Below are 11,873 nucleotides of genomic sequence, written 5' to 3' on the forward strand. Positions count from 1 at the left end.
CCGAAGAGAGAAAGCACTCTGTACAAATTAAACAGAATGACCAGCCCCTCCAACCTTCTAAGAAGGTGGATTAAGGGACACCACGGCTTTAGACACTAAGTCCAAAAGCTTACTCCTAATCTATTACTAACAAAATAACATAAAAACTACACTACCATACAAAACTAGACCAAGACAAAAACCGAGCAGCAGCGAGAGCCCGACGGCACACCCACCCCAGAAGACGGCATCAGGAGCCCAAGCACAGCACGAGTACCCAGCTCGCGTGCGGACCACAGAACCTCCATCAGAGGTTGGTCGTACGTCCACTGGCCGTAAGACCTACTGCCTTTCTCCACAACACAAGCCCTGGGTTATGTCCGGTCAGAAAACCCCATCACCCGCTCGGTTTAAAACAAGAAATACAAAACAAAACTAGAAAAATACTGACAGACGGACGGACGAAAACTAGAAAAACAAGAAAACAGACAGACGACAACAAAACAAAATAGTGGTGCGTACAATGCAACCACTCTTAGAGCGGGTCCGACAGTCATTCGATGATCACCCGGAGTCTTAGGACCCAGAAAAGCCAGGTTTTGAGTCGGCAGGTGGCTCCCCAGTGGTGCGTGACAGCCACGCTTTGGTTCCATCAGAGACTTCGTCCCACGCGTGCGGGCTACGCTCCCTCCCTTCTGGCACCGCGTTCGGTGGTCTAGAAAGTCGGCAGCTGGCCAACGTTCTGGTCGGTTGCGTGTTGACGGTCGACGGCTGGAAACAATCCCGTCGGAACCCCCCTCCTCTATTTACCTGAGAACACACAAAAACTCAACACAGAAGGGAAAACGAACACAAAAACAGCAAATAGAGAGAAAAGAAGGGGGAAGGGAGGAGGGGGGCAGGAGCCAAAGCTCCCAACCCCGTGAAGTACATTTTACATTAATAGTGATAAAAAATTATAGTGATCATATCATGATCTGATCTCTGATCATGAAATACTATATATATATATATATATATTACCTATCAGCGCCCCTAAAGTGAGCATCCAGACTTGGGAGGTGTTTGCTCGTGCTTTTGATTAGGTCTTCCGGAGTTTTCTTTGATATTGGAGCCAGCAAGTTTTTGAGCTTTTCCATATCTTTCTTAAGTGCGGTAATGGCTTTCAGGGCCTGATCGCCTTTTGATCTGAAAATACAAAGATTAAACAATGTATCATGTAGATAAAATTGACATATCGATTTGATTTTGTAGAGCTTATTAAATTATTGTTTGGGATTCGTATGTCTTTAACACTTTTAAACATGCTAATTTGTTTGGAAACAAATTTAAAAAGTATTTTTTGACATAAAAAAGACATAAAATGCCATATACTTGATAAAAATAAAATATTATAATAAAATAATAACAAAAATAGTCTAATAGATTTTTCAATAATTATAATGAAAAAGAAAATTTTTTCAACGATGCATAAGTAATAGAAGAAGAATAAAAAATATTGATGGGCAAAGTCTTGAGTAGATTATATGGGAATAATAAAAAATATAGACTGGCAAAATTGTCATTCTGTTAAAATGATGGGGTCATTTCGTAATGTATATAGCACGGTAAAATAGAGATTATTTTTTCTGAAGTGCTTCTCACAAAAAGCATCACTTTGATGCTTTTGTTGAAATGTAGTTTTCTGCTTTTTCTTAGTTTAGAAGTACTTTAATGTAAAACTTGTTGGGAGCTGTTCTGACACAGAAACGATTCTAAATAAAGGAGGGACGAAATTTAACGTGGTTCGGCAATTGCCGACGTCCACAGCTGCTGTAATTTCACTATAAAATGATTTTTACAGAAAATTCTCTCTAACCCACTCTCTACACTGTCTGCACACACGCAGCACACACTCTCTTCTTTCTTCTCTACACTTCTCTGCTGCGCACTCTGATCACTTAAGCTCTCCTATTTATAGGAGAGCATATCAGTACGATGCAGCAATTTGCTGCATGATTCAAGGGGGAGGTGGGGAGGTGCCTAATAATACAATCGGTGCATTCGGTGTTTTTCGGTGCACTGTTCACTGTTTTTGTCTCCACCTGCAACAATCTCCCACTTGAAAACAAATGAGTCTATATATCTTCATAGCAACTATCACAGCAACTTCAAGTCATGCCTTTAAGTACGAAGTCCAACTGAAGCTATACACAGCTTCAGTTTGTCAGCAGTAACTACTTTTGTGAACATGTCTGCTGGATCCTCTGTTCCTCGAATCTTCTCAAGTATCAGCTGTCCACTATCGAGAAGAGATCGGATAAAATGGTATCGCAACTGTATGTGTTTTGTTCTGGAATGAAAGGCTGGGTTCTTTACAAGAAAAATAGCACTCTGACTATCACTGTGCAGAATGCCTTTTTCATTCTTCTTTCCCAATTCCTCCAAGAATGACTGCAACCAAACCATTTCCTTCCCTGCTTCAGTTATAGCAACGTATTCCGCTTCTGTAGTTGAGAGAGCAACAATCTTCTGTAACTTAGAAGCCCACGATACAGCTGTACCACCCAGCGTATACACAAATCCAGTAGTACTTTTTCTGCTATCAACGTCACCTGCTAAATCAGCATCTACATATCCCTGTAGTTTTAAACCTACTTTTGTAAAGCATAGTGACGTATTTGAAGAGCCTTGTAGATATCTTAAAATCCACTTGACTGCTTCCCAATGCTGCTTTCCTGGATTACTCATGTACCTGCTCACAGCTCCCATTGCTTGTGCAATATCTGGCCTTGTACAGACCATGGCGTACATAAGACTACCAATAGCAGATGCATAGGGTATTCTGTTCATGCATTCTTGCTCTTCCTCCGTCTTTGGCGACTGATCCTTAGTTAGTCGAAAGTGACTAGCTAAGGGTGTGCTTACTGGTTTCGCCTTGTCCATGTTAAACCTTCTAAGCACCTTCTTTACATACTCCTCCTGCGAAAGCTTGAGAGTATCATTAGACCTGTCTCTAATAATTCTCATACCAAGGATTTGTTTTGCAGCACCCAAATCCTTCATCTCAAACCGCTTTGACAACTGCTTCTTTAGTTCATTGATTTCCTCGATGCTTGACCTTGCAACGAGCATATCATCCACATATAACAGTAGGATAATATAAGAGTTGTCAAAGTTCTTCATATAGCAACAATGGTCGGCCTGCAATCTTGTAAATCCATTACTGCACATGAAGTTGTCAAGCTTCCGGTACCATTGTCGTGGAGCTTGTTTTAGGCCATACAAGCTCTTCTTCAGTTTGCAAACTAGATTCTCTTTTCCCTTCACTGAGAATCCTTGTGGCTGGTGCATATAGATGTCTTCCTCCAAATCACCATGAAGGAATGCAGTCTTCACATCTAACTGCTCAAGATGTAAATTTTCTGCAGCCACAATTGCCAACACTAGCCTGATCGTTGTGAATTTTACAACTGGAGAGAAAATGTCTGTGTAGTCGACACCTTCCTTTTGTTGAAACCCCTTCACGACCATTCTGGCTTTGTAGCGCTTGCTACCATTGTGTTCTTCTTTAATTCTGTACACCCATTTATTGTGCAAAGCCTTCTTGACTTTTGGAAGCTTAGTTAGCTCCCATGTCTAATTTGACATCAATGACTCCATCTCATCTTGCATGGCTTTCTCCCACTTGATCGAATCTTCAATTCGTAGAGCTTCATCATAACTTTCCGGTTCACCACTATCTGTTAGCAAGATGTAGTATCGAGATGGTGAGAACCGCTGTGGTGGCCTGATTGTCCTTGAAGATCTTCGAGTAGCAGTGAGTGGTGTACGTTGTTTGATCTGTGTATCATCATTTTCTTGATCCTCGTTCTGATCAGTGTTGACTCGAGTAACATCAAAGTCAACAACCTCAGGTTTCTTTGGCTGTTCCTCAGATTCAGCTTGTGACTTAGCTTTGTACAGAATCTGCTCATTAAATATCACATTTCTACTTCTGATGATTTTGCGATTTTTATCATCCCAAAATCGATAGCCAAATTCTTCATCACCATAACCGATGAAAAAACATTTTCTAGATTTGGCTTCTAACTTATTACGATCAGTAGAATCTATGTGAACATATGATAAACAGCCAAAAACTTTCAAATGGGAAAGATTTACCTTCTTTCCATTGCAGACTTCCTCTGGTAGATCGAACTTTAAGGGAACTGAAGGTCCCCGATTAATCAAATAGGCTGCAGTGTTAATTGCATCAGCCCAAAAACATTCAGGCAATCCTGAATTCAGCCTCATGCTTCTGGCACGTTCGTTGAGAGTTCTGTTCATGTGTTCAGCTACGCCATTCTGCTGCGGTGTCCCGGGAATAGTCTTCTAAAATCTAATCCCATTTGCAGCACAGAATTCTTTGAACCCTCCGTCGATGTACTCTCCTCCATTGTCTGACCTCAGACATTTTAACTTCAAGCCTATTTCATTTTCAACCATGGCCTTCCACTTCTTGAAAGTATCAAATGTGTCAGATTTATTTTTCAAAAAATAAACCCATACTTTCCTGCTTGAGTCATCAATAAATGAAACATAGTACCGCGATCCTCCAAGAGAAGCGACTGGGGATAGCCCCCACAAATCTGTGTGCACCAACTCCAACTTTGTAGATTTTGGAGTTCTTCCATTTTTCAGGAAACTAACTTTTTTTTGTTTCCCAAAAATGCAACCTTCACACATGTTGAAATCAGTTGATTCCAACTTTGGTAACTTCCCCTTGGATAATAGTACTTTCATTCCTTTCTCACTCATGTGACCAAGCCTTTGATGCCATAGGTTGGCATTTGCATCAGCAATTGCAATAGTATCTCTAATACTTGAAGTCATGTATAGAGTACCTGTTTTTGTGCCTCGAGCTACTACCATAGCTCCTTTTGTTATCTTCCACGTGCCACCGGTAAATAGTACCGAATGCCCATCAGCATCAAGTTGTCCTACAGAAATCAGGTTCCTCATGAGCTTGGGAACATGTCGCACCTTCTGTAGCAACCATGCACTTCCATTGGGCAGATTGATTGGTACATCTCCCATGCCTTCGATTTCCAACTCTTCACCATCTGCTAAGTACACCTTTCCGAAATCACCAGTGACATAATTCTGCATGATTTCTCGGTGTGCTGTAGTGTGGAACGAGACTCCTGAATCTAACACCTAAGATTCAATTTGGTTGTCGACTGAAAGAAGTAAGGCATCTTGAAGATCTTCTGTTGTGGCATTAACAGAGTCATGCTCATTCTTCTTCTTTGCTTCCTTGCAATTATTTTTGAAGTGGCCAATCTTGCCACAATTCCAGCACTGTACTTGTTTTCCGGATCTAGATTTACTTCTGCCTCTTCGGGACTTTGATCTGCCCCGATTTGAACTTCTACTAGCTCCTCTACCTCTCGTCTCGAGGTTTAAGGCAGAACTGGAAGTTGATGCTTCTCCCGTATCTCTTCTGCGAACTTCCTCGCTAAGAATATGGTCCCAGATATCTTGATATTTCATCTTTGTTTTGCCATAAGAATTGCTGACAGCTGTTCTCATGGCCTCCCAGCTCTTTGGCAATTGAGCTAGAGCAATCAGTGCACGTACTTCATCATCAAATTCAATCCCCACTGAAGCTAATTGATTGATGATGGTGTTGAACTCATTCAGATGCTGAATAACTGGAGTTCCTTCTGCCATTCTCAAGTAGAATAGCTTGTACATCAAATGCACTTTATTATTGGCTGATGGCTGCTCGTACATGTCCGATAGAGCTTTCATCAAATCCGCCATGGTCTTCTCCTTTCCCACATTGTGTGCAACTGATCTTGACAGTGTTAGTTGAATGACTCCCAACACTTGTCTGTCAAGGAAACTCCAATCTTCATTGCTCATGTCATCTGGCTTTCTTCCTAGGAGTGGAAGATGTAGTTTCTTCCCATAGAGATAATCCTCTATCTGCATTCTCCAGTAGGCAAAGTCTGTACCGTCAAATTTTTCGATACCAACACCTTTAGCTTCTTCTCCAGCCATAACTTTACAAATGAGTTCAAATTCAAACAAACAAAGATCACCGTTGCGTCCGAAACACTCGAATTAGCTGGAAACGAGTCCGGAATGATCCAAATAGTTTGTCAGCACTATTTGATCGTCGCGATGGAACTCCAACTGGCGTGATCTAGCCCAAATTGATCTGCAACACGTGGATGGTTCAGATCCAATGTACTGATGCCGAATCTCAAAATTTTGACCGTACGGATGAGTCCGGAATGATCCAAATAGTTGGAAAGCACTATTTGATCGTCGAAATCGGACTCCAAATGGTTTAGATCTAGCCAAAAAACAGATTTGAAAAACGGACGGTTCAGATCTGCCTGGCGCGTGAGATACACGCCCTGCACAGTGCGCGTGGGCAACGAGCGGGCGCGTGTAATACACGCGCGTACAGTACTGTGCGCGTGGGGGAGAGTGAGGCGCATGTGACACACGCGCCGAACCTCTCTAGGGCGCGTGGGGGCACGTGGGCGCGTGTCCTTCACGCGTCTTCAACCTCTGGCGCACGTGGGGGAGCGTGGGAGTGTGTGGTGCACGCGTCTTCAACCTCCGGAGCGCGTGTGGCGCGTGAGTTGCAGCAGATGCACTCGCCGGTCTTCTAGGGGGCGTGTGGCCTCGTCCGACCTCCGTTTTCGATTCCGTTTGCGGCAACGGATTCGTCTCGACGCGAGGAACACCGTGTAGTTGTCAAAAATTGATTTTGAATAACTTGAATTTTCAGACAGCTCAAACTAGTGCTCTGATACCAGTTGTTGGGAGCTGTTCTGACACAGAGACGATTCTAAATAAAGGAGGGATGAAATTTAACGTGGTTCGGCAATTGCCTACGTCCACAGCTGCTGTAATTTCACTATAAAACGATTTTTACAGACAATTCTCTCTAACCCACTCTCTACACTGTCTGCACACACGCAGCACACACTCTCTTCTTTCTTCTCTACACTTCTCTGCTGCGCACTTTGATCACTTAAGCTCTCCTATTTATAGGAGAGCATATCAGTACGATGCAGCAATTTGCTGCATGATTCAAGGGGGAGGTGCCTAATAATACAATCGGTGCATTCGGTGTTTTTCGGTGCACTGTTCACTATTTTTGTCTCCACCTGCAACAAAACTATCAAACGGATAAATTTTATCATATAAACACTTTATACCACTCTACTGCACTTTTTAGACCTCCCACCGCAATCCCAAATAGGCCCTTAGAGAGTGAAGATCGATAGCAAGAGAGATATGGATAGAGAAAAGTGATCTAATTGATGGACGGGGAATGAAATAAAGTAGAGAACTCAAAAACGGAAAGGAAGTTGAAACTTCAAACTGCCAAGACGTGGAGATAAACGAGATTTGGTGGAGGAATCTTCGGAAGTGCAGAAACTGAATTGAAAAACCGTTGGAAAGATAAAATGTTTGGGGAAAGATGAAACTCACCCCAAACGACGTCGTGGGGGTAGGGAAGGTTACTCAGTGTTATGGTTGCGTGAAAGCAGGGGAAACAAAGAGAAGGGAAAAGAAAATATTCCAAAGGGCCAGGCTGTTACAGAGTAGCTGGCAAATTGAATATTCCATTATATAGGGACGGTTCACCGTAGTCATGAACCGTGAGCTCTATATAATGGAAAGTAATTCAGCGTTGTTTAAGGTATTGTATCTAGAGAGAGACAAACAGACAGAAAGAGATGGAAGTAGTTATGAAGATAGTGAGAAGTGGTGATGGACCTCAAGACTTTATTCCTAAACATGCTATTCCAGCAAGTAGGTATAAGGATAATTTGTGTCATTCAGATTTTATTTGAAGTTGGCCACTGCAATAATCTTTCCGCTGTAGAGTGAACAGGCTTTATTCTCCAGGAAATTTACGGAGTCCTATGTTGGCACGTTGCAGCTTGGACTGAACTTATGGATTCTTTGCTTGTAAAAGTTATACCTTAATTGTCCACTTTTTTGGGAGCAATTCAAGATGCAAAAGACTATTGCAAAGAGCCTCTTAGTAATTTACTGAGCATACGTACTTCTTTACGAACACTGTTTTGTGGAATTATGCCATCCTGGGTTTTATTTGACTTAATTCTCCCAAAATAACTAAACACACCATGGTTTCCCATTATAGGAGCATTTTTCAGTTTGTATTCGTGAGATAAAAATTTCTTATGTACCAGTAACTTCATATCTCCCTCTTCCTTTTCAAGTTCTCTTGGATTCTCTTAAATTAACAAAGATTTAGAGAGAGAGAAAGAGGAAAGAGAGGTTGAATATTTGGGAGAGAAATTTAGTTTTCAACCATGGTGGTGGTTGGCACTGCTCTGTTTTGGGTGCTCTGGAAAAGGAAGGGGAGAGATTGGGGAGCAGAGGAAGTGAAGGGATAATAAATTAATAAAATAAAAAAAGAAAAAAGAAAAAAGAGTGTATGCCGACAAGTACAAATTTTTTTAATACTTTTAAATATTTTTTATAAATAAAAAAAAATCTCAAAAACATTAAAAAAATTAAGTTAAAAAATAAAAAATATTTATTTTTTTATTTTTTAACTTAGTTCAAACTAAACTACCCGAGCAATTGAAAGAAATATAAACTACAAGTAGAAAATAGAGTCTTGGTGACTACACTAATTCGAACAACAGTCACTGAAAGCACTGAAAGTACACAAATTAAACTTCTTACAGATTCGTCAGTTATTGGTTCAACAGAAACGGAACAAACACTCGATTCTGGCTGATATTTCAATCATCCAAGGGAGTCCAGCACACATAAAACATCTTTTGTTATATACCACATTGCACAGTGGAGTCAGTTATATTAACCTTCGATTCCTATCAAAGATGCCTCGGCAGTAGGTTGAATTGATCATGCCTACAAGAAGGCGAAACATCAGCAGAATGAAGAGGGTGGCTATAGCGAAGGCCAAACAACCGAAAGCTAATACAGTCCATGATCGCTTATGTAGCTCGATTAAAATAATAATTAGAAAGACTGCTAGCATGGTCGTAATAGCGCAGAAGAGGCTGATGAGGCCTATTATCATTTGCCTAGGAAATTTATCAAGACAATCATCTTCTGAATAGCGTGATGTGAGGATTCCCAAAAGCATCAAGACTGAAACTGTGGAAAAACAGAGGGATAGGGCATCACTTATTATAAAGAAGTCAACCGACTCTGTTTTTATGAAAATTGGCAAGCCCTTTTTATCGTCGTCACGACCTGGAATGGTAAAGGCCGCTGCAAATATAATGGTAACAATGAAAGCAGCCACCACGGTGCATGAAGTTGTTGTATCCTTCATCCATTTCTCTCCCTTTTGCATCAAGTTCTCATGGTTCTTCGTAAACACTTGTCGGGGAGTTAAACCTTTTTTGTTGGTACTTTCCTTGTCCTTAGGATGGACCATTTTCTCTACCTCCTGCATTTCTTAGATAGAAAGAAAATGTTAGATCAAGAATGCAACCAAAACCATTTACTTGGATATAAAGTATTCTAGAAGACTTCAAATCTAACCTTACACAGAAGAAAGAGTTAACATAATAAGGTCAATGCTTCCAAGTTGTGATTAATCTACCACGTCCATGTTAAAATCGTTAGCTCCAATATTGAATGTTATATAGTGCTAGATATATATTTCATATATGAACGAGGATAGAGAAAAAGACTGCAACTGATCTACAAGATCAACCCTTATCTCGACTCAGCCTTCTACGACCTGATCAAGATCCAAAGAAACAAATGGTCTTACAACATTTTTTTTCATGCTCTTTACCTGATATAACATTGTTCAAAAGATTTAGAGACACACAAGTGAGAACTCCTCAGTATACGTTTGCTGTAGGATGAAGACTTTATTTATATTATAAATTGTAAGAATTACAATCAAGAGACTTAATGACAGAATATTCTAAAGCAACAAAAAAGGGATATACAAAGATATTTATTTGTTTCCTTCTTGAGTATTTTCTTGCTGCATTGACTTGAGGATCATGTGTATGATTTGCTGCAGGTTTCCATAGTAGAGGGACTATCATTAACACCCCCCCTGCGGAAGCTGGCCGTGGGGCAAGATGAGATGGAAAGCTTGGATTGGAAGAAAAGAAATTGAAGCTGAGAGACACTTTTGGTGAAAAGATCTACAATCTAAAGATTAGAGGGAATAAAGTTAACACAAAGCAGTCCGGTAGTTCTCATGCACAAAGTGATAATCGAGCTCAATATGCTTGGAGTGAGCATAAGAGACAGGGTTAGCAAAGAAGGAATGACACTTCAATTATCACAGAAAATAGTAGGATTTGCCGAGAGAGAAATATGAAGATCATGAAGCAAATGAGTGAGCCAAGTGACTTCGGTTGCAGCTAAAGCAAGTGAGCGATACTCGGATTCTGCACTACTGCTGGAAACAGTTGGCTGTTTCTTAGCACTCCAAGAGACTAAATTCTGACCAAGATATATGGCATAACCAGATGTAGAGTGGCGAGTGTCAGGGCAGCTAACCCAATCGGCATCAGAATAGGCTAGAAGTTGCCAAGACAGATGAGAGTAGAGATTCAAACCAAAATGAAGGGTGCCCTTTACATAGCGTAGAATACACTTAACTGCACGGAAGTGTTCATCTGAAGGGGAATGCATATGTTGACAAATTGTGTTAACACTATAAGCAAGCTCAGGACGTGTGATGACCAAATATTGTAGAGCCCCAACAATGGATCGATAAAGAGTCGAATTAAAGAAGAGGGAGCCAGCTTGAGTGAGTTTTTGTCCAAATACCATAGGAGTAGCAACTGCATATTTTGTTTGACTAAGGAATAAACCAGAGGAAGTAGATTGAACCTCAATGCACAAGAAATAATGAAGAGCCCCTAGATCCTTCATAGCAAATTCATTACTAAGTCGAGTAAGAAAATTGGTAACAAGCTGAGAGTTGTTGCAAGTAACAACTATGTCATCAACATAAATGACAAGATAACTGGTGCCAGCAAATGTGTGACACACAAATAAGGAGGAGTCTGCTCGGCTAGGAACAAAACCAAATTTAATAAAAAATGTACTGAACCGCTGGAACAAAGCACAAGGTGCTTGATTAAGACCATAGAGAGCACGCTGAAGAACACGAACATGATGAGGAAAGCGTAGATCAATATATCCAAAAGGTTGATTCATATAACTTCCTCACTGAGAGTGTAATGAAGAAAAGCATTCTTAACATCTAGTTGACACAATTGCCAACCTATAAAGATGGCAAGGGAAAGAATTAGACACCCGGTGGCAACTTTCACAACGGGGCTAAAGGTTTGATCATAATCAAAACCAGGAAGTTACATGTAGACTTTAGAAACAAAGCAAGCTTTATAGCACTCAATAGAGCCATTTGGAAGAAACTTGGTACAAAAGACCCAACGACAGCCAACAACATTTGTGTTATGTTGGCGAGGAACCAAGGACCAAGTATGATTAGAGTGCAAAGCTTGAATTTCTTCATCTATAGTTGAAACCCACTCAGAATGTTTAGAAGCAGATTTGAAGCCATGAGATTCCTTCAATGCAATTAAGGATTGAAAGAAGGAAGAAGGATGTTTGAGGCAAACTGGTGACACTGTGGTATGCTTTGGGCTTGGAAATTCCAGACTTTGACTGGGTGGTCATGGGATGAGTATTGCAAGAAGAAGAGAAATTAGGTCCATGAGAGAGTGGCGGTGGAGCTAAAATTGCACCAAGTACAAAACTAGTGGTAGGTGTAGAAGGGGCAAGAGCATTCTGTGGTGAAAAAACTGATTTGGAAGGTACAATAAGTGGATAATCAACGTCACATGGGGCGCAAGGAGTAGTAGCAGGTGATGATTGTAAACTTGTAGAAGAAAAAGAAG

The 11,873-nt window shown here is 40.8% G+C and overlaps 1 protein-coding gene across 1 annotated transcript; it reads right to left on the reverse strand.

The window, feature by feature from the left end:
* Positions 1-10,275: 10,275 nt before the first annotated feature.
* Positions 10,276-11,169, reverse strand: LOC122293636 (uncharacterized mitochondrial protein AtMg00810-like). The gene has a single exon (XM_043102164.1). The coding sequence runs from the start codon at positions 11,167-11,169 to the stop codon at positions 10,276-10,278; it is 894 nt and encodes a 297-aa protein (XP_042958098.1).
* Positions 11,170-11,873: the final 704 nt, after the last annotated feature.

Source organism: Carya illinoinensis, chromosome 14 (genome assembly GCF_018687715.1).
Source record: "Carya illinoinensis cultivar Pawnee chromosome 14, C.illinoinensisPawnee_v1, whole genome shotgun sequence".
Classification (NCBI taxonomy): domain Eukaryota; kingdom Viridiplantae; phylum Streptophyta; class Magnoliopsida; order Fagales; family Juglandaceae; genus Carya; species Carya illinoinensis.